A 23,149-nucleotide genomic window follows, 5' to 3' on the forward strand; every position below is an offset into this window, starting at 1 on the left:
AATTGCTTTATTCATTCTGTTCAGGGAACTGCAAGAATCCTCGTGTATTCCAAGTTTTTTTTTTTTTTTTTTTAGCTCACGTCAAATCAGATCAAATCGAACTTGTTTAGATTCCAAAATTGACACATTGCCGTCGTACGACAATTATGGATTCGGTGTGTAAGGTGCAATAGGGAATGCGCATGATCGGTTTTTTTTTTTTTTTTTTAGACACTCGTTAAAATCTGATGCATGATCAGATCTAGTGTGCAATGCTCTTTAGAGTATTCATTTGGGATTGTATCAAACCAGTCATTTGCCTAAAGCAAGCATTTAGAATGGATTACTAGGTCCACATCCAAGGACGATCCAGCAATTTACTGGATAGATATTTATTAAGCATATTATATGGTAAAGCAGATTGGTTGGCTGTCTAAATTATTTACATTTCACAAGGCTTATTTATCTTAAGGGAAATAACAGCACATTGTACGGTAAAACGTTGAAGTCACTAAGGCAAGTAGAGAAACGTTTTGGTTAGTGCCTTTTATTACGATGGCAGAAACTCTGATCGAAATGCTTGCCTACTTGTCTAAAGGTTCATTTAAGGCCTCATGCCTGCATTTTTTTTCGTCACATAAAGATGTGATATGTTGAACATAGGTAAGGTAACAATTCTCTTTTATGACCATATTGCGCGCGATGTGTTATGCACCATATAGACCAAGTCGACGTTTTGCAAACAGGAGGTAAACTAGGGCATATCAACTATGAAGGCAGTGAAATAACATCCAGATGAAAAGGAAACATTGACAGTCGATAAAGTGAACAAAAACAGTTTTCTCGCTGCTTTGCAATTATATCTCGGGAAAAGAACACCCTGTAACTTCACTTCACTTATTAGATTAAATAGCAACTCAACGTTGCTGCTTGGTGGGCAGTACGGTAAAACGCAGCCATAACTGTCGAAATCGGGTACAATACTCTGTACTGTGATTTTAAAATAGTGAAGAACACGTCCTTGTCTGAACAACACTCCGGCTCCAGCTGCAGTGACTCGCCCTTGTTATGTAGTTACTTTGTATTCCAGCCGGAAGCGGAAACTCAGTTGCTTTATAAAAGTTTACAGAAGTTTGGCAAATCCAGCTGAGCTGCTCTTCCTGCATCTGTGTCAGAGAGAAACAATAAAAGAAAAACACACGCACAAGTTAGTGTCAGATGATGGTAAGTTGATGTTTCTTGTTTCGGTATAGCTGTCAATACAATTTCTTTACCGACGCTAGGCTATAAGCACATTGACTGGATATGATTGGGTTTTGTAGTAGTTGAGTTATGTTACTGTGACTGTGCACCGATGATCCTAAACGTAGTAAGTATTGTATTTTTACATTGTCAAACCTAAAGGACCGGTTTATTAAAAAAAAAACTACTTGTGCTCATAAGAACAACATAAGTGTTAGGGCTTTCTTGTTGTAAAGTTTGGCTCAAGATTGAGCCATGTCACGCTTACATGCAGTGTGTTGTGGAATCATAATTTTTACACAACTTTGTAACTAGATCAGGAGTAAAAGTTGTATTTTAACGAGTGAACACGTGGGCCAAAATAGTTCCATAAAACAAACGTATTGTGCAAAGTTGTCGTTATTTCACGTCACAGAAATGTGTACTTTATCACCGCAAAATAAACTGCTGAACGATCAACTTCTCCACATTTTCATTTTCTCATGTGAGGAATCCTCATTGTCTAAGTTGTGCTAGTCTTTACTGGACTTGTTACATATATTGATTCAGGACTGTTTATTGCACGGTGAGACCTACTTCTGAATAAGGCGGATGCAGCTGGACAGAGGCTCACCTGTTGGTTTAAGGTTTGAGTTAATCTGATTTGTGATGAACGGACATTTGTTTGGGGGGGGGGGGCAAAAAAACAAAACAAAAAAAAAACTTCTGTGTTAGGATGTATTGGTTGCTTCCCAGCTCCGTACTAAAGTTTGGGGTGAGTCAATGACAATTTCTGAGTCACTGTTAGCAAATGTCTCTTTTTTTTCAGTAGGCATTGACCTTACCTAAAACAATAATCAGGAAGTCCCAGTGCACCAATGAAATTCGCTGCAATTGCACGCTATTAATACCTAATCAAAGAGAAATGTGACATTGTGATGTAGATATCTTGCATGTTTTATCTGTCAATAACAGCATTTTCTGGATAGTTTCACTTCAGGTCTAAACTAACAGGCAGAAAATGTGATGTTTATCTTCATCAATAGCAAAAAGATTTCTTAAACAGACAGTAAAATAATAGTACAAAATAAAAAAATACCAGGAAGACTAGATTCTGTTACATGCACATCAAGAAATATGTTACATAAGGACATTCCAATAGGGAGAAGAAACAACGTAGAAATGGAACATTAAGAAGTTCTGAAAAGTTTCATTGAGGAATATTATAATATATGTTTTCAATCAAGGAAGTGATGCAACAAGTGGTCTACTTTACGTAACTCTATACAATTTTTTTTCAAATCAGAAAGCTATTTACCTTGCTCTGAATTGACTAGAGAAGCAACGTTGCCTGTAGAATGTCTAGGGTTAAACATTGAATGTCTTGTTTTTACAACAAGAAACATTCATTAACTATCTTGCCAATTAAGAAAAAAATGGCCCCTTTAAGCCAGTAACCTGTATACTGTAACACCTTTCGCACTATCCTTTTTTTCATTTTAAATTAATCTAAGAGTCCACATTTGAAACACTCTGTACTCAATCGTGCCGGTCTCCCTTATGTAAGGTTATGCAAACCACCAGATATTTATTTTTCCATTAGGTATCTTCTACCGACTAGATAAGTGTGTGCCTAAATCAATATTTTCTGTTTCTAGGTTGCCCTCTACGTGAATTTGTTTTAATGCTGTGCATGTAGAAGGGAACAGAAGAGATGATGAATTGCTATAGATAATGAAATCATTTCACTTCCATTTGATATGCCAGTCTATAGGCAGTTGTGCAAGAAGCACATTTTGTGTTTAACATGTACAATATTTAGTACGGGATTCTGCAGTCACCGTCCATGTTTGAACTATCGCCCAACCACCGCTTTTAGCTGAATGTCAGTTTTTCACTGTTTTATAATAACCATGAGCAAAAAAAATAACCATGTGCAAACAATGCCTGAGATTTCAAATCTCGTGCTTCAAATGAGTACAACAAGCTGTGTAGCACAGTAGTTGCTCTGTGCATCGACTGAATACATTGGAATTACTTTTTTTTTTTTTTTTTTTTTTTTTTTTTTTTTTAAATAGACTTCAGTTTTAAAGGTTTAATGTGTGTTTTATGAACATGTAAAATGACATTCCAGTGGAAGTACGCAGCATCCTTTCTTTCAGGCAAACACTTTACTTTTGTATTTAACATTAGAACCGCCGCGGTTATACTCATACCTAGAACTGCCATAGGCAGTCACTGTGATTGTCTTTCATTTTAAACATCAAACAAAATGAAAGACAAACTTTCGGATACAACTCAAAAGTTTTATTCCAGCACATTGTATCAAACATCCGCACAGCCGAAAGTATAAAGCACCTCATATAAAGCACTACTTTTAAAAAACGAAAAACTATAAGAAAGTAAACATTTCAAAAGAAACTAGTGTGTAAACGGGTATATGTACATACAAAACTATGCAAAGAAAGTCATTTTTAATTAAAACGAAAGTAACATATTTTCTCTTGCATGTGTCTCGTTGCAGCACAGAAGCGAAGTTGATTCGCTGCAGCCTCCTGCTGCTTTGTAGTTTTATGATCGAAATATTTCTGCCGAAGCTCTGTATCTTGATTCTTTAGTGTAACTGTGTGCTGTGCTTTACCGTTTGAGTTTTAAACATGCCTAATTCTAAACTTAGAATCCGTGGCGGTTCCTTGGGGTAGGCAAGGGAGGCACTGCTGCCTTGATTAATTTAAGCAAAAAAAAAATGAATAAAAAAATCACATACTTAGTGATCACATACTTTTATTGGCATAAATATTACTTATTTTGCATGTAAGATGCTCCATGTGGTTGAGAGCAATATCAATTGACGGAAAATCTCACTTCTCTGTGCTGGCTGAAGGAAGGAAGGACAAGGGCGATTCTGCCTACTTCTGCAGTGTGATTAGCCAATCGCACTACGCCTACTTTCAACGTCACTCACGTAAAAAAAAAAAAAAAAAAAAAATACATTTAAAAAAAAAATGGAACCTGGTCCCGTTTTTGCGAATTCGTCGCATGACAACGACACAACTGAGCAATCGGAGAACACGAATCAAGCCTGTTTCGTTATGTGATGGGGTAGCCACCCCTTGTGTTGGTATTCATTTTGTTGTTATTATAATTATATCAATATATCGTATTTATGTGCAGACGGGCGAAATATGTCCGATATGATTATTTATTAATTTAAGATGATTGCGAAAAGCCATGCATTTATGTTTTGTTTATTTATTTAAAAACCTTGTGCAGAAGGTGATCAGTTGTTGATTTAATTTGTTGCTAATCGGGAGACTGTCACCTGTATCAAAACCTGCAGCTTTCTGCGCTGTAGGAGTGTCAGAGGTGAGACGTGAGTTTTAATTAAGAAAACCATTACTATAACTGAAATATACTTCTTTAAAATTGTTAGTGTTTGTTTTACTTTGGCAAGAGTGACCTTTGCTTTGTGATTTTGTGTTTTGTTTAAACTGTTTATTTTTTGAATTATTAAATACGAGCACAGCAGCGCCGTTTTGCACGTACAACCATTGTTGTTGTTAAATTTCCTGGTCTGACATCACCCACACGTACCATTGAAAGCAGAGGGCACTCTATTGTGTTTGTTTGTTAGTAATCCTACTTTCTGAAAGATCTGGCAAATTTCCAGCGGTTGCGTCGTGTCTGAACGCTTCTGGTATGCACAGTGTTTTCAGAGCGAATTTGTTCTGTTGCCCCTAGGGTTGCCACCTGGCCTCATAATTCCGGAGCACTTTGGGACGGGACATGGTTTAAGTTGCCCTTAAACTGAAAGCAATAAATAAGTGAATTGAGCACTAAGCACTTGCTTAATTTATGCTGCTTCTTAATTATCCGAATCATTGTGATAATACAAATCTTAAATAAAAAAAAAAAAAAAAAAAAAAAAAAGCGTCTTGGAATTTTTATTTTGTACAAAATGATATTTCAGTTCTCAATATTTAAAATATGCTATTTATATCCTATTAATTAGTAATATATAGTCCTAATTTACATTGATTCTCGCAATTAAATAACAACACTGATCCGGTGTTCACGCTGTCTGGTGTCAGGAATAGTGAACAACTGCTCAGTATTAACGATTTCAGTGGGAGAAGGTGATATACTATTAGAAACTATAAAGAAACTTTAAAATTAAAACTATTAATAAAATAAATATTGATGTACTTATTTATTTCATTTGTTAAAAGCTATTATTGTATTGTCATGCTGCCTTGAGATAATTAATCACCAGAATCAATTTAGCAAAGGTTTAGGGCTCAATTCACATGTTGATTTCCATCATTTTAAAGGCAACTTCAAAATCTGTTCTGTCTCCCAATGTTCTGGAATTATGGGGCCAGGTGGTAACCCTAGTTGCCTCTGGTGTGTGTGAAGGCCTTTAACATGTGTTGATTTGTGTGGAAGATGGCATTAGAGAAATCTAGAAGTGAATGACAATACCAGTAACTCTCTTATTTTAATTTTTTTTTTGTGAAGTGTAAAAAAAATAATAAAATAAATAAAAACCATAACCAAACATACAGATGCTTAAAGTGCTTTATTTCAAATCTTCAACACCAGTTTTTCCGGTATAATTTAAAATCTGATGTTATTTATGACAAGTAAACTTGTTGGTTGGCAGTGAATTGTACTGTATGTCTGTCTGTCTATCTCTTTATCTCTCTATCTATAATATGTCATTTTCTTTTTAATCAATCATCATCAAGGGGATTTTTTAAATTTTTTATAATAGGCAGTCTGTCTGGGTTGTTGTTATATGGTGTTGCACAATTGCATATTAAATATTAGTGCTTTGCTTTGTTGGTGTATAATAAATAAAACAAAGTGTTTGGGTAAATTGAGGCAATTGTATTAAATAGCATATTTTCAAATGTAATAGGAAATAAGTCGAACCCACTGTCAAAGTTTTGCCTTCCCAATTTTTGGGGCCACCAGCTGCTAATGTGTAGAATGAGATTACAGTGGATTTACACAGCATCCCTTTTTTCAGGCAAAAGGTTTACTTTTTATTTCACTATTTAATAAATCTTAACTGCATTTCTTGATTCTTTAATTGTGTGCTGTGACTTTTGTTTTTTTTTAAATTTTAAACATTATCTAGCTAATGTTAAAAATATTACAGTAATGTTGGTTGTTATTTCGCCCGTCTTGAGTCAACACCCCTCCCCAACTTTTGCCTTGACGTCAACTCCACAGCCTCCGGGGTGTTGACTCTGCAGAATCCGGTAATATAAAGACAATTGGTGAGTTAAATAACTCACAGTTGCTACTCTGTTAGACAAACAGGTTAAATATGAATATTGTGCAAGCAGTTCAGTAACTGTATTGAAGAAAAAAAAAACTTATAATGGTCAAGTCTAATCAAAGATCAAGCAAAGAATTTGGCGCTATTTGAAGCAGGAATGGTAATCTCTGCTCCACACATTGTAGTGCAACAAGCCACCCAAATCTGACAAGGAACTAAAAATGTAATTAACAATATTAAACACAGACCTGCGTCACTTTTTGTTTTAAACTTTGCCCTATTGGCAGTATATCTTATGTTTGCATTGTCAGGAAAACATCTGGCTAGCGGTACTGTACTAATCTTAAACATATACTCTTCAGCAAGAAGTCAATCTAAAGGCATGATCAGAAATCTTCCAATCCCTGTAGAATAATATTTTAGTCACTGTTTAACAGTGACTAACTAATGACCTTCATTCTAAATACAAGGCATTTAAAAATAAATCCTAATTTTAAATACCCTGAGGGTATGTATGATTTTTAAACTATTGCCATACTGCAGGGTGTTGTGATCTGGTAGGATTTGAAAAAGATGATCTGGTTCATGTTGTGAAATGTTTTAAAAATGAGGAGAATGTTTGGCTTGTTCTGTATTTTAAATTAATCAAACGACAATAACATAGCAATACATTGGCAGTAATATATAATTTTATAAAATCGCTTGGATAAATTAAGTGCTGTGATTGGCCGAACAAGATCACATGACCATGCGATAATTGTCTTACCACACATCTATGACACCATAGACCAACTTACCTGCCTGATCTATTAATATAGCTATGCCTTAATAGTAACAATTATCTAAACAGTATTTCTGTTGGTAAAAATGTCAACATACAACTGAAACAGCATTTAAATCACTCAATCTTTTTTTATTATTTTATTTTTTTCCCATCTAAGAATTACAGAAAAATTGGCAAATATACAGTGGTATTTATTTAGTCGGGGAACAGAACAAAGAAAACTACGAGGCAAGCAGTAGCACTATTCAAACACCATCTGAGAAATCACCACGCAAGTCTCACTCAGCATGTAATATACTGTATATGCAGCAGCTACATCTATTTTTTAAACTAAATAGTGCCTTATCAAACTGATTAGCGAGTATGCAATATTTAAACTCCACACAACAGATACATCTCACCACTACCCTCCGATTTCAGAAACATGTTTAAAACAAAATTAAAATCTCTCCTGTTCTCTGCTGACACAACCGTTGGGCTTTTAAACAAGGTTGGGTTCAGAATGGAATTCTGTTGTGCTCGCCGCGGACGGGAAGGAGTGCAGTACTGTGCAAACTGACATGGAAGTAGTTTAGTCCACATAGCATCTAATTCTGGTTTACAATCTAGGGAAATTATGCCAGTTACCAGCATTGGTGTTCAGACAGCCTCAGAAATTACTGGTCAGCTTCTCTTGAAGACTGCAAAGCCTTGAAGTAGGATCATTTATTACAAAAAAAAACAAAAAAAAAACACACGGAAGCCCCTCCCTGCCTAGTTGCAGAACGTTTGAAGGGAGTCTTGAATCTTCCCTGTCAGACGAAAGTGGGGTGTTAACAGTAAATTGAGGCCAAATGTCATTTAATCTCAAAATGTTACTACAAATGGCAATGTAATGTTTAATGCAAAAAAAAAGTACAAAATATTACAATCAAACAATAGTTAGTCTTCAGGAACTATTTTTTCTCAATGTAAGGATACATAATATATTTCTTTTTTTTTCCTTAAAGCCAGTTGGTGCAATTATTTTCATTTTTCGCCATTTTATAAGGGAAATAACCCATGACCTGTGGCCTTGTGCCTCACAACGCACACAGGGTGTGCGGTAAGAATTGTCTTACCGCACTCCCTGTCATGGGTTATTTCTTCTAACACGGCTTGGAAAAATAACCACCTCTGATTGGTTAAACAGCATCACATGACCGTCAGTGTGTGTGTGTGTGTGTGTGTGTGTAATATATATATATATATATATATATATATATATATATATATATATATATATATATATATATATATATGTGTGTATACCATGGCCTGCATACTAATGAGCCACTTCACATTGAATAAATCACTACGCACCACTACATTCTAAATTCCATGACAAGCTGCCATTTTATTTGTTGTTAGTTACACACCACTGCCAGAAGTGAGTGGCATTTCATTTGTTCCCTTTAATGTGTTTGGGGATGAAAATCCACATAACTGGTACAACACCAACTTTCTGAGTGAAGACAGCTGTTCATCTGAAAAAAAATAAATTAAATTAAATAAGTGCACCAGCAAGACAAGACACAACAGTTGATGAGGAACAGCTAAAGGAAATAGAAGAAAACAAAGATTGAAAAACAAACAAACAAACAAAAAAAAAAACCTACAGCATGGGCTGGTTAATGTACTTAAAGAAAAAAAATATGGACGTTCATTTTATGGAAATAAATGAAAAATAATCTCAACAACATAAGGGAATTTTATGCCAGTGCAAGAAGTTAAACTAAGGACCAGTATTCAGTCTCCAGTTTTATAACGCTAAGCTGGACTAAACACATATTTTAACAGTAGAAGTTTTAACATCTCTGCTGACAGCAAGTTTAAAACCAGCGGTGATGTATTCATGTCAGTCTGTAAAAAAAACTCTTAGAAAAGCAGGTAACGACATGGCCAGACACGACCCACCGAATTACCGGCCTGGATTTTAAATATCTGAGGGAAACTGACACTGCGGTCGGATTGGTGCGTAAAGTCTGGTTCGAACGTCAACTTAATCTGGCACGACTTGGATGCAAGGGTGTCTGACAAATAACAAAAGCATATTTTGAGTTCGAAAAGAATGAAAACGCACTAGAATACGTGTAAACTTTACAGCAAATGCTTGCATATAACAAGTTAAGTTATCCGGCTTCAGTCTTTGTCTAACTGCTCTCCCTGCTTTGTGTAATTTGAAACTCCGCCCATCGTCCAGTTTGTACTCAGCTCTCCAGTTTCTAGTAAGATGGCACTTTCGATGCAGAAATTCACAATAAACGAACATGTGCAATTTAATTTATCACCACCCCAGGCATGGTGTATATCATTGCAACCGCACAGCCTGTCGTGGTTTATACCTTATAAATAATTACACACAAATGTATGTTTTAATGTGTGTAAAATATATATATATATATATATATATTTTGCTATTTATTTTGCTAAGTTCAAACAAGTCTCTGTCAAGTTCCCATGGTAATCTTTTTTTTGCACCCTTTTTTTTTTTTTTTTTTTTTTTTTTTTGTAAATGTAGGCTCGATCTGGGCTACATTGCACATATATAGCAAGCAACTAGGAAGTAACAAGTAAAAGACCAAAGTAAAAACAGTGTTTTGAGTAACTTCTAAGAAGAACCACTCAGAATGGTTGCTATAGGACAGTAAAAACAGTAATTTGAGCTACTTCAATGTTTTTCACCATTATGCTGTTACAGCTGTTCTTGGTGTACAACTTGTATGCAGACCTCGGCATTCTCCCCAGGAATTCTGTACAGCCGGGCGGCATATACATTATAGCCGGGAGTACTTTTAACGAAAATAAACTTGCCTTAACTTAAATATATAGTACGACAACATTTGAATAATGTGTTGTCTTTCATTGACTATCTTTGATTGCGCTTTTTAATGTTCCACATTTACTTTTTCATTACTGTTTTCTATTGTGGTAAATGTACCGTGCTTATTTAGGCACTGTACGATTTGGCTGTGGAAAAAATAACGTAGGTTTATTGGGGTTAACAAAAAAGATACATTTTCACTTCCTTTTTTAGCTTAATATATTGAGTTTACTGCTTCATTTAAATTGATTTTAAGTTTTCAGGGCATTTTGTTAATGCGTGTCTATTTTTAGTTTTTCGTTCTACATTTTGTGAATGCAAGTGTTCATTTTAACCACAGTACTCGCACACGTTTTGGTAACCATAATTTCCATGAAACGGGTGTAATAAATTACCTCTGCATTTGAATATAAACTGAGAGTTCTGACGATATCCCATCATGCCTTTCTTAAAGGCATACAGCCTCTATATATGAACCACCAATATCTCTCAAGCACCTGGGTACATATTTTTATGCTATCACAAAAAAAGGAATCTGCTTTTTTTTGGGGGGGTGCATATGTATAACTATTATGTACTGTATATTAACTTGCCGTACAATAACACGACAAAAAATGGGCAATGATAATACCCGAAAATAATCTTTATTTTTAATAAAGTAGCCGGCGCAAATAGTGTTAGGTGGTGGATTGCGCCGATTGCCGGCTTATTTTGAAAACCCTGCATTCTTTGTCGCTATTTTTGGTTTGAAAATCGTATTTATTTATTTATTTATTTATTTTTAGCAGTCATCTTTAACCTTTTAGACTCTAAGTGCTTAACACAGACCCCCACCCCGCCCCATCCAGCATTGCACAAGTGGTCTATTCTGCTCAAAGTGCAATTGGTCATTATTGTTAAAGGCATCTGCAAGATCGTTTTTTTTTTTTTTTTTTTTGAGCTGGTCGGCTCTCCCAGCTGAAAATTCCTGGGAAAACCCAGGACCTCTACTGTAAAAAGTAATGGGAATATGCTTTGCAAGTTAATGCCACGCATTTACTTTTGTGTGTTTGTTTTAATTGGTAAGATCGATAAAGCTAAGCTTAAAAAGCCAGAACATTTCAATTGTGTTTGAACTGTTCTGGTATTTTTTGTGTTTAATTCCTGCTCTTGGAGTCTAAAGGCTGAACAATTCCATTAGCAAATGATTGAAAAACTTCCATGGCCTGCCATTCGCAGTATCTCAAACATCCACATGTGGAAGAAACAAAGAATAGGGCTATTTTTAGAACTGTATTTAATGTGACTTCAATAAGGTTTCACATTGCTTTCGAAAAGGAAGGTACTGTACGTCTCTGTGCAAAGTTCCTCATATGGAGGTTTAAAAGTTTCTATTTTGATGTTGAAATATGTTGGTGGTAAAATGTTACATTTACACTGCTTGTTGATGCAAGTAACTTGAAAATTCACTTGTTTTTGAAGGAAGTTTAATGCGTTGCAGAAGTTTTTCATAAATGCAGTAAGTAGAACCGGTTTCTGGTTTTGATTTGTATGGGCCCTTCAGAATCAAATGTTTAAATGTAGTTCTCTTATTACATGCCAATGGCTGTTTAGGTTCCAGCCTGTTCCAATCTTATAACTCTGTGTTAAACTTGTGTCTTTATGTATTTGGTAAAACGTTTTTAGCTCTGCAATTGATCTTGATAAACTGAATTAAACTTTAAACTGAGAGCAGGTGTTTGGTTCCTGAGACAGCCTATTACACAACAGTACTGCTCTGCTGGCAAAAATGTTTAAAAATCAAAACTTTGAGCAGCAACTTTGAAGCCAATAGCCATAGCAGCCAAAGTTCTGCTTTTCATGTCTGTAGCTACTGTAGAGTGAAACATATTCTCTCTCTCTCTCTCTCTCTCTCTCTCTCTCTCTCTCTCTCTCTCTCTCTCCTTTTTCATTTAAACTATCCTTTTTAAATTTTGATGCTTTCTGTCATTTTGAGAGGGGGGGGGGTGCACGATGAGCACCTGTTGTACACATGCAAAATGTTTTTTTTTCTGTCTTTTTTTTTTTTTATGGATATGTACAGTTACTCATTTTAAACTGTTGTATGAACAGCGTTGTCAAGGCACTAACCCAAGTTTGCCATATGGTGGCTTCTCAGAACTTTAGTCTGTACAGTGCTGGCTTCCCTTTTGGTTAATGATTAAAGCGGTTATTATAAATGCTTCCTGAAACGGGCACAAAACTCACATAATGTACCTCGTCCTTAAAAGTACAAAGACATGGCTTTATGAAAAGGTATTTACTATTCCTCTTCTGTTTTGAGAACTTTGTGCACTGGATGTGAATAGTGCTATTAATGTAAAGCTGTACTTTGGCCTGCAAACCATTTTCTGTTGACATGACTGTTGTCACATGTAGGGATTCAAATTGATGGATTTTTATGGGATTTTAATCTGGTTGGTGAGTGACCTGCTTTCAGTAAGAAATTGTGCATGTATTCTAATTGTTAAACCCTTGAAAGATACCTTTTTCAGAAGTTTACAGTACATAGCTGCTTTTAGTATTTATGGAAATGAATGTAGCTACGGTGTATGAAGCATTTCTCCTGTGTTGAGCAGTCCTGGGGAATTCTAGAATGCTTTTTTTTTTTTTTTTTTTTTTTTTTTGCTAATCCTTTGAACATGTTTACAAAAAAGCAAAACTTAATCCAAGACATATGTTCAGAGACAGTTGTACAGTTTGCAGTATTTGAGAATTACACTGGTAATTTCTGTTTTATGCGTGTGTTAAAGTATTGCCCATGCAAACTAAAGTTCTGTATGTCTGTTACATGTAAAGGAGTAATGCAAAACAGTGTTTAAAAATAAAATTCCTGATGGAAGCGATATTAAAATATATGCAGGTATCAAGATATTGCAAGTCCAGTATTATGAATAGGCTCACGTTCACTCTAGGAACCCAGTTTATAACCTGTATGTTTTTTTTGAAAGCCCATGGGTTTAAAATGAATGCCACCAATAGGTGTTCCCACCAGAGAGCTGCTGGACAGTATCCAGTATAGTTGTTGCAAACAATGTTACAGTTAAACATTTGCGTCACTTTGCAAAGTACTCTGTAGATGGTCTTTTTAGATATATTTTGTAGCTGAATTCAGAAGGTCAGCTGTGGTTAAACGTTACTTTTTACTGCTGTGCTCTTTATTGAAGTTGCGTTTTGGAACTGTTTGTACCAATCTGCATAATTCAGCAATTAGAGTAATGTGACTTTGCAGCAGAATATTGTAGCGTTTGTTGGAAATGTTCACCTTTTGGACACGTCAGACATCAGCTGAATAGGAGAGTTGAGTTCTAAATGCCTTAAACAGTCCAATCTTTTTGTGGTGCTTGCAGAATATGCAGCCTTGTGAACTGTAGCTTTGTTTTTTTTTCTCTCATGGATGTTTCCCTTTTATGAAAAAAAATGCAGATGCAGAGTTGCTTCAGAGCAGATTTCCTGCCTTTCCTTTTGAAACCCATTAATTTCAAACCATGTATGGTACCCATTTTCTACTAATTTCAGACCTTCAGTTAGGTTTTAAAACTGCAAGTTTGTTATATTTTCAGCTAATCTTTTATCCAGTTGTTGCATAATTGTTTATTTACTGTACTTGTTGGCAGTATACTTTTTCTTTTGTAATTGTTTAGTATGTGTTATTCATTTTACTATGCTCTAAGAATGTCTTCTTGTAAGTAGATGGATCCTGAGAGGTGTAAGCAAGAACATGGTCTTGATGTCATAGACTATAAACTTATCCACTGCAGGGGATGAAATTCCCAGTGGTGGGAATATACAGTAGTTAAGGTGGTTGTCTGTCAGTCCTTTTGTACATATTGTATGTCTTCCCTGCTTTCCCTATAGCTTCCTCTTGTCAGAGGAGCTGTGGTTTTACCATTGGACTTGATCAATCTGGTGTTTTTTAGGCACTGTCCTGAGCAAATAGTTGGTCAACATGTTAGAAACGCTGTATCTAATAATTAATGTAGGGAAGTTGCCTGTGGAAGTCTGTTTTCTAGAACAGCTAATGTGCAACACTAAAAGTACAATGGTGCTCCCATTGTAATGCCTGTTTGCTGCATAGTAATACATCAGTGTAACCCTGACCTGTGTTTTGCTGTCTATAAAATATGTTTTTAATTGCCACCAGCCACAGTACTTGTCCCATTAATATTGAAGCAACCCTAGACCATTTACTTTTGAGTCCATGCCATTTCTGCTCAGTATTGCATCCTTTTAAAGTAGGAAGTGCCTGGGGGCTTTTGTTTACATATATTAGCATGGACAAAAATGGAATTGGAAAGCATGGGACTCTGTAATGGCACTGTACTTCTTCATATCTGTCAGTACTGGAATGGGTACCCTGCCAGGAAAAAAAATAAAAATAAAAGCAGGCAATTGTGTATGGGTTATTCTGTACTAGTGATACAACAGAAAATATATTTAAATATACGATTTCCCTGTATAAATAAATTAATACATATATGTTAAACTTTTTGCAAATTTACTAAACTTGGTATTACAGAAAATATAATCTAAAAATACACTTATGCATTTACATTTAAATATGTCCAGCATTTTTATGGTGGTAAATGGGATGTACCAGTGGAGTGATTTTCAGTTTAGCATTGCACAAAATCGTGTTTCTCTTGGTGAATAATGATTTATATGCAATAAAGTGGATAACTGTGTATTTTTGTGTAGTGTTTGTCAACATTTTGTTTTATTTTTATGTAAAAAATGATGTGCTGAAAATGTGTGTTTCGTAGGTAATCGTGTCTGTCAGAAATGTTGCATCATTTAATAGACAATGTAATAATTATTTAAGACATTCATGAAAGTCTGTCTTTAGACTCAAGTTTTGCAGTGCTGAGTTGTGTATCCCTGTTAATTTTTTTGTTTTACTAGTCCAACTTTTCAATAGCAATGTCTGTCCAAAATAAATAACGTGTGTAACATTTAGGTCCTGCATTTATTAAACAAATAGTGGAAAGATTAAAAAAGTCACATGTAGTGCTTTACAGTAGGATGTGTGACATCATAAAACACACTTAGTTTTTCACATGGCACTAAAAAGCTGGAAAGTGTTTTCTGTCTAAGAATTTACATGCGTTACGAATGTTGCATATGAGTCATAAGCCCTTCTATAATTGTTAGCTTTGATTTGAGTTGTGTGATATTTGGGACATTAGGAGGCAATGTGGTCCAGGGCTTTAACCCGAAGGTCACCATTCAAATCGCACCACTGACTTACTCGCTGTGTGACCCTGAGCTAGCCACTTCATCTCCTTGTGCTCCAGCCTGCAGATGAGATTTTAAATCTATGTCCTTTTGTAAGTGACTGCATATAATGCACAGTTCACAGCCTACCTCTGTAAAGCACTTTGTGATGGTGGTCCACTGTGAAAGGTGCTATATAAAAATAGATGATATTATTACTTACTATTATTAGTAGTAGTTACTATTTTTAGACAGTTATAATTCCCATGCTTGAGCTGTCCTAGCTTCACTGATCACTTTGGCAGACTTGCTTAAGTCGCGTCTTTATTGAAGACCTAAACAAAGTGACCCTGGGTGTGAATATGCGGTCTTCTCCATCTTGCTTTTGTCCTCTGACGGTTTTCCTACCTGTCCTCCAATAACAGCCAAGTGTCGCTGCATCAGAAAGTGTACCAATGACAGGTCTCTGCAGATGTGTGGTTTTATACAGCTAATTACTCGCTTCTACAAGGGTTTGCCCGTTATAGGAAGAGGTGCAAAGTTTTTGGTGGGTAAGCAAGTGCAAGGCCAAATCCTTACATCTCAATTCTCTTAGTATTCCAGATCCCCACCCTATTCTTCATTTTGAATGCATTCAGTATTATAAAGTGCTGATTTGATGGTGGATGTGCAGAATGCCAGGTGAAAACCATTCTTTAAATATGCCATATTTTTAGTGGCCACTAAAGTCCCACTTTGTCTGCTTATTGCAGTTTGCGCGTGCAAAACGCTGATTTTTGGCTGCAATATCGGTGTTTTGCAGCCGCAAATCCCTTTGCATGTATCCTTACATCAGCCCCTATATATCCGTCTAAAGTTACAAATGTAGTTTATTCGGTTTACAATATAAAATGGTAGATAAATGCTACTATTATTATTATTATTAGGCTTTAATAATACTTACTTTGGTTTATATTACTTTATGGAAGATTTTATTTGTTACTGGGACAAAGTTAAGGACTACAAGAATGAGCTGCTCAAAATAACTATCGTTAGTTATAACTAGACTTTAAACAATCTGTCTGAATTTTAGTTTAGCAATTTTATGGATTAATATCCAATATACAGTAACAAATGTTGTGTATAAGTATAATAAATATGTAACTAACTAAACGTCTAATTGACATTATTGAGGTCCCAGTACTTTTTCAAATGTATGTCGTAATGTAGCGGATACATTTTCTTGTTGACCTGCCTGTAATCAGAATTTAAATAATTAGTTTAACCCATATTGATTATAAAACCACTAGAAACTTTATCCGATTCTCATCTCAAATTGGAGGGTGGTATTGTACAATGTCCCAAAGAGCTGCACACACGTGTGCAGACCTTTTTGTAAGGCTGCAAACCTGATGGCCTGCAGGACTTTGTGCTCAAAAGCAGATTTTCAGGAATGATACAAAACGGCAGTGTTTGAAATTCGATCCCTGTTGTGTGGTTGAGTGTTTTGTAGTGTGTTGCATTTCAACTATGTGAGTCATCTATGTGGTGTTTGTTGGTTTTTTTTTTTTTTAAATAAAGTTGGTTTCATGCGCAGGGGATATTGCAGAAGGGCGGTGGCATTTTGAACTTATCCACTATTGAGCAAGAATTGTCATGATCTTAAATCTTTAACTCCCATTATCTGTGGCTTCCATCCCCCTCCAAGTTAATACACTAGGTAAAATACTTTCTCTTTCTCTCTCCACACTTTTTTTTTGTTTTGTTTTATTCTATTTTTGGTGCAGACACATGCCTTCGCAATATCCCTGTACCCAGGGATGGTCATCCATACTGGTGGATAATTAAGCTGCTCTCTCCCCTGAAAGAGGGAAGAATGAATGACAGTATTTTTTCTTTGCTCAATTAGATTGTGTAATTTTAACCCTCCTGTTGGAAAACATGGATCGAGAATTGATTAACAGTTTGCTATGCATGTGGACTGGCAGAGCTATACTGGTGTTCTCTTCTGAATAGAGACTGATTTTGCAGATAGCAGACTGTTTGGTCCAAATTGCATGTACTGCTAACAATTGATTCTTGCCCAGCATTGACTGCAAGCTAACAAGATAACAATGCTGTGGACCAGAAGGGGCCAGGCTCTAAGACTTTTGGAATGCAAAGCATAAAGGGGCTAAAAGGCTCCCAGGGACTGGCGTTGGACCCAAAGGTTCTCGGAGAGATCCAAAGAGATAATGCCACTGGAATTAAAGGGTGAAGATGACAAAAACCAGATGTATGGACCTTTTGGGCACCAGGGGTCTGAAGAATGCACCGAGTTCAGAGGTCGACACACTAGACTACACACAGACACACACACACAATAAATTAAATATATGGTAACAGAATAATGTGTTGTACCTTTGCTATTGATAAAGTGTCAGAGAAAGAGGAGGTGGACCATCTGTACAGAAGGGTATTTAATGTCATGCAAAAATTGTAAGAATGAGTATTCTGTTTGTCCTGTACCTGGGACCAGACTCCCTGCATATTTCAATAAACCTAACAACTGATTGAAGAAAATGACTGTGCATTTTCTTGAATCTACTTACTCACCATTCTTTTTTTTTTTTTTTTTTTTTTTTTTTTTTTTTGACTGTTTTAAGACTTGTCTTTTGGTGTGTTGCCTAAATGTTGGATAATCGCATATCGGACCCTATAAAATGTTGACTTCAGTTTGACACACGTCTGATTATTTCATTTTGGCCTGTTCCAACCCTTGTCTGGTTTTCAGGCAATACAAAAAAGATACAATATCAAAAATACATGGCTGAAAGGACTTTGTTTTAAAATTAAGTAAGCTTCAATTTAGATGTACTGTATTGAAATGTAGTGCATACTTTTAAATCTGATCCGTCTTCTAGCAGTGTAAAATTCCCTGTTAACGACCCAACGGTAAAATGAATCAAAATGTTACCCATGCACAGAACTGTGTATTACAAAAGGTAAAGGTAAGGAGACAGTGTGGTCCAGTGGTTAAAGAAAAGGGCTTGTAACCAGGAGGTTCCCCGGTTCAACTCCTGGTTCACTTGCTGACTCATTGTGTGACTCTGAGCAAGTTACTTAGTCTCCTTGTGCTATGTCTTTCGGGTGAGACGTTGTGGTTAGTGACTTTGCAGCTGATGCATAGTTCGCCTTGGATAAAGGCATCTGCTAAATACACAAATAATAATTTAGCACAAGATTTAAAAAAAAAAAAAAAGTATCCAAAGTCAGTATTCAAATTGCAGAATATAGTGTTCGATAAGGCCCTGATGTCACAGTTCACTTGCAAATGACAATGCACAAAAGCAACTAAAGATCAGATTAAATAAAATACATTGCAGTATCTAAATGATTAACTGTTACATTACTGTAGCTTGGCTCGTTCGCTTTGTTTTGGCTGCATTTCCCTCATGTGAAACGGGAGGAATCACTTGTGTAACTGCATAATAAAAACTGATTGATTTGATTTTTTAAATTAATAAAATGGGGATTGATTTTATTCTTAATACAAGATAAAATGGGAGAAAAGACTTGTATCTGGGCAACGGATATCCGAATGCTGACTATAAATTGGTATCTGCCTGGTGTGTGTTTTATTTTTTAAACAATGTACTTTATTAAATGCCTCTGGAAGGTACATTCATACAGTGTGAATAAATGTTTTTGAGGTTTATTTTTCATGTAAATGAGCCTGTTACTTGTAAAAGTATATCGATACTGTAAACTGTTTTACACAGACTTTCTCCTGCTACTTTCCAATGTTCATACTGTAGGTGGTATTTGGTAAATGTTTTTGTTACAATTTTACTAAGACGATAGGCAACAAATAAATAATGTTATGAAATGCCATTTAACACCTGATGGATGTAGTGTACATGTTTTGAATAAAAATTGTAGAAATATTTAAAGTTTAACTGTGTTAAACTGAAAGTGTGTCTAAGAATATTTAATCTATCCAGTTTTCTTGGGATTTTAATTATTTTCCTGTGTATTGCAATTCCTTTGAAATTTGTAGGTCCAAAACAGGAAATGACTATGCACCAGCTTGTAATCTTTTAACTAAACAGACACTTCCTGTTAAACCATGTATTCTTAGAGTTACGATATCTTGCCTCCTGCATTATATATAGAAATGCATATAAATGCTCCTTTTTTTTTTTTTTTTTTTTTTTTTTTTTTTTTTTTTGACTTGGCTGGGAAGAGGATTGGGTAAATATCATCTCTTTTTATTTGGTATGAGGGAGGTGGGCATACTGACTGTAATGTGGGATATGTGGTTTTGTGCAGTAGGTGATTTTTTCAATGTGTATTTAGGTAACAAATATACAAAATACATACAATTTACAAATAAATTATGTATTTTGGTATCATATTTAAAATAAGTAAGTAAAGCTTGTACCAGTGTTCTCTTCTTTTTAATTTCCAGGTTAACATAGCTGTGCAGTAGTGAGACAGCAGCCTTCACTATGGAGGACTCTGTGGCTGACAGTCATCCACATCCTTGGAAAGTTGCCACAGAAAAGAGGAAGGCTTGGGCTAGAAGCAGAGACTCCTGGCAGGCCTCTGAGTCGGTAGATGTGGCTACAGAGGAGCAGTGTTCTCCAGGCTCTAGAGAAGAAAAACTTCCAGTCTCTGTAGATCCAGGTAAATAACTAATACGGAGGAGCTTAAACTTTGGACCATGATAGTACTAGATGTATATGAAACTTGGCTGTATAAATACCTTTCTTGATAGCTAGAAAGATATGTCTATATATTTGTGCTCTGTATCTGTCTGACAGGAGGTGCATTGGTTTACAAGAATAATGTGGATGTAATCCAACTCTGTTCAGGTTTGCTCATTATAGATGTATTTTTTTTTTGTTTTTTTTTTTTTAGGAGGAATACCTAATGAGAATATTGCAATATGGCTTAAAGATTGCAGGTATGATGAGTTATGTTTGCTGACTTCTCAAGAAAATGAGTTTCACTACAAAAAACATGTCTTTTTAAAACTAAGTGTCTTTTTTTTCCGTTTGGAATATTTTTTATAATTATCTTGCCATCGTAACCTACGGTATGAATCTACAAACTTTTAAAGAAGTTGCTGATATTTTAAACTCTGCCCAACTTTGAGGTCTGCTTTTCTCTTTTCTGTTTATATTGGGCAAACTGAAATAGCATCCAACATGTAAGGTGCTTGTTTGAATCTCTATCATATCCATGAGATGGAATAGCTATTCCATGCATAGTGGAAATCCTAGTATTAATGTTGAGTTTTTAAGCGTGCTAAATATAATAACGTACAGTAAGTTCATATGACAGGCAAGCTAATGCACACAGTCTTCTGTACTGTTTTTGAATAAGCTGGTTAAATACAAGGTTAGTAACTTTGCGGTGAGTGCAGAATTGGATTGTACTTTTAGGTTGTGAAATGTATGTGCACATAGATGTCTAACATGCTTTACTTTTTTAAATTGAAGTGGATTTCTGAACTGTCATTTCTGTGGTTTTCAGGACACCACTAGGGGCTTCTCTGGATGATCAAAATAACCCAGCACTAAAAGGTAAGTTGCAAAGTTATCAATTTGAAGATGTCATGCTGGAGATACAGTAGACATTACTGTACAGCATGTGTGCCAGAACCAATTACAATATGTGGTTATGTCTGCTCCTGTCTTTATGAGCTAACGCTCTGTTCTTGATGAGAACGCTCTGTTCTGTTTTTTCATTTTGAAAGTGTTTTGACTTGTTTTTAACAGTCTTTGTTTTAACTTGGACCTCATACTAGGCTGAAAGGCTCGGCACTAGATGAATATGTAGGTGTGCATTATGGCTTGCCAGTTAGGATTGAGAAAGTACCACACCTTAAAGTGTATTGAACTTTGGAGTCCTGACTGCCAGGTAGCTGCTGAGCACAGTAAGAAAGTGAATTGCAAAGGCAGCACACCAGAAACCTGTGTCAATAATGCCCTTTTATTTGGTGCGCAATAATTTTTGTTGTGTGTTGGGTTGCTACACAAAACCAGGACCTCATGACAGCCAGCCACAGTAACATACTGCAATAGTTAGAATCTACAGCTACATGGGTTGTTATCAGAACAGTGATTGCGTAGGTAAGAAGTACACAAGAAAGTGCTTGTGTTTTTTAGATCTTAAATTCTTTTTTACAAAGTTGTTCAGCAATTGTCAGGAGTGTGTGTACTTTTTAAAAAACATATATACATGTACAATACTAGGAACAGTCTGTATTTTAAGTTAATGTTCCAGTAATCTTGGTTTTAAGCAGGCTTTGTTTTTTAAAAAAAAGTTTGTACTCAATCATAACTGGTTCATTGATTTGTATATATTTGGTTAATCTCAGCAATTCAAATAGGTAAAATGATTTATTTTTTTTAAAAAATTTTAGTCTGTTTGTGTGTTAACTGTACATTTTAGCTAATGTTTGTTTTTTTTATCCAGTCCTAAATACTATAATGTCTCTTCAGGAACAATAAAAAATGGGGGTAGCTTTGAAGATGACTTGTCGTTGGGAGCAGAAGGTGAGTAACCCTTAAACGAACAACTATTGAACATGCATTTGCTTTTTTTAAGGAACTAGTTTTATGTATTTTTCGATCTGGTCAAAATATAGGATTTCTTTGTAAACGTGCTATGTAGCAATATCATTTTGTGTGTGTATATGTGTAATTATATATATATATATAATATATATATATATATATATATATATATATATATATATATATATATATATATATATATATATATATATATATAATGTATGTATATATATATATATATATATATATATATATATATATATATATATATGTATAAAATGAATGAATGACATTCTGGCTTCACTGAAATGTTTTCTTGCTTTTAAAACTCAATCCTAATCCTTGTCCTTTTTAAAACAGTACCTGCCTTGAACTTTGTTTCCATGTTGGCCAATTTTAAACAAACACAGTATAAACATGTTTAAACTGTTGAAGGTATCCAGCCTTCATTGTGTTAGTCTTCACAGGAACTGAAGTGGTGTTTCCATTGAAATATTCTTTAGACATCTGTCGACATGCTGGAACAAGTTAGCTCAGTCTGCAGTAGCTTGGGATTTTCAAGTTCAGGAGTGCTGTAGGTTGATTTGTCATCTCAGATTTTGAGATAATAGGATTTAGACAGGCCTGTCAGTGAAGATTTATTTTCCAGTTGCAGGAAAAATAAAAGTAGTTGCATTTATCAGTGTTCTACTAATTGCCAGGTCTTAGGACAGTTATTCTGCTAATTTTCAAAGTGACAACTTGTATTCTTTTGAGAAACAGTACAGTACAAAACACTTTGCTTTGTACTGTGCTACGTGTCTGTTTCTTAATAGATAAGAAAATGTATGTCTGGCAGATTTTAAGTCCTTGTTTGTAAAATTCAATTCCTAATAGTTCTGTGATTGTTATCGGTTCACATAATGTTTGCTCTGTAAATTTTGAATAATAGATAAATTGACAACCACTCAAGGATTTGCTGGTAACTGAACTAAAACCTGCTTTACTGGCAATTACTGACAAGTTACAAATCTGTAAAACAATATATTTGTTGTGTAATAATATCCACAAATTGTTGAAATTTATTTATTTATTTATTTATTTTCCCCCCAGAGATCTCTAAAATCGCTTGTAACAAAATGTCTTGCCACACATCCAAAATATGATAGCTTAAAGTGCAGTAGAAATAAAATAGGTTTTGGTGGAAACAATGGAGGTTAGCTTGTGACTTCGTAGTCTTACTGCTGATGAAAGAAAGTCGATTTTGAAGATTATTTTTT

The 23,149-nt window shown here is 35.2% G+C and overlaps 1 protein-coding gene across 3 annotated transcripts in view; it reads left to right on the forward strand.

Moving 5' to 3' along the window:
- Window positions 1–1,071: 1,071 nt before the first annotated feature.
- The window catches only part of LOC121322185 (protein ITPRID2-like), a 37,634-nt gene continuing 15,556 nt past the window's right edge, over window positions 1,072–23,149 (forward strand). For 2 of the 3 annotated variants that reach the window (XM_041261771.1, XM_041261772.1), the window contains exons 1-5: window positions 1,072–1,203; window positions 19,775–19,992; window positions 20,227–20,272; window positions 20,845–20,894; window positions 21,816–21,869. In XM_041261771.1, coding sequence (XP_041117705.1) covers window positions 19,815–19,992; window positions 20,227–20,272; window positions 20,845–20,894; window positions 21,816–21,869 — 328 coding nt within the window. In that variant the 5' untranslated portion in view covers window positions 1,072–1,203; window positions 19,775–19,814. Of the gene's footprint in view, window positions 1,204–19,774; window positions 19,993–20,226; window positions 20,273–20,844; window positions 20,895–21,208; window positions 21,444–21,815; window positions 21,870–23,149 lie in introns of those variants that run through there. The other variant, XM_041261774.1, reaches the window with a different exon arrangement.

This window comes from Polyodon spathula, chromosome 10, assembly GCF_017654505.1.
Source record: "Polyodon spathula isolate WHYD16114869_AA chromosome 10, ASM1765450v1, whole genome shotgun sequence".
Lineage (NCBI taxonomy): Eukaryota > Metazoa > Chordata > Actinopteri > Acipenseriformes > Polyodontidae > Polyodon > Polyodon spathula.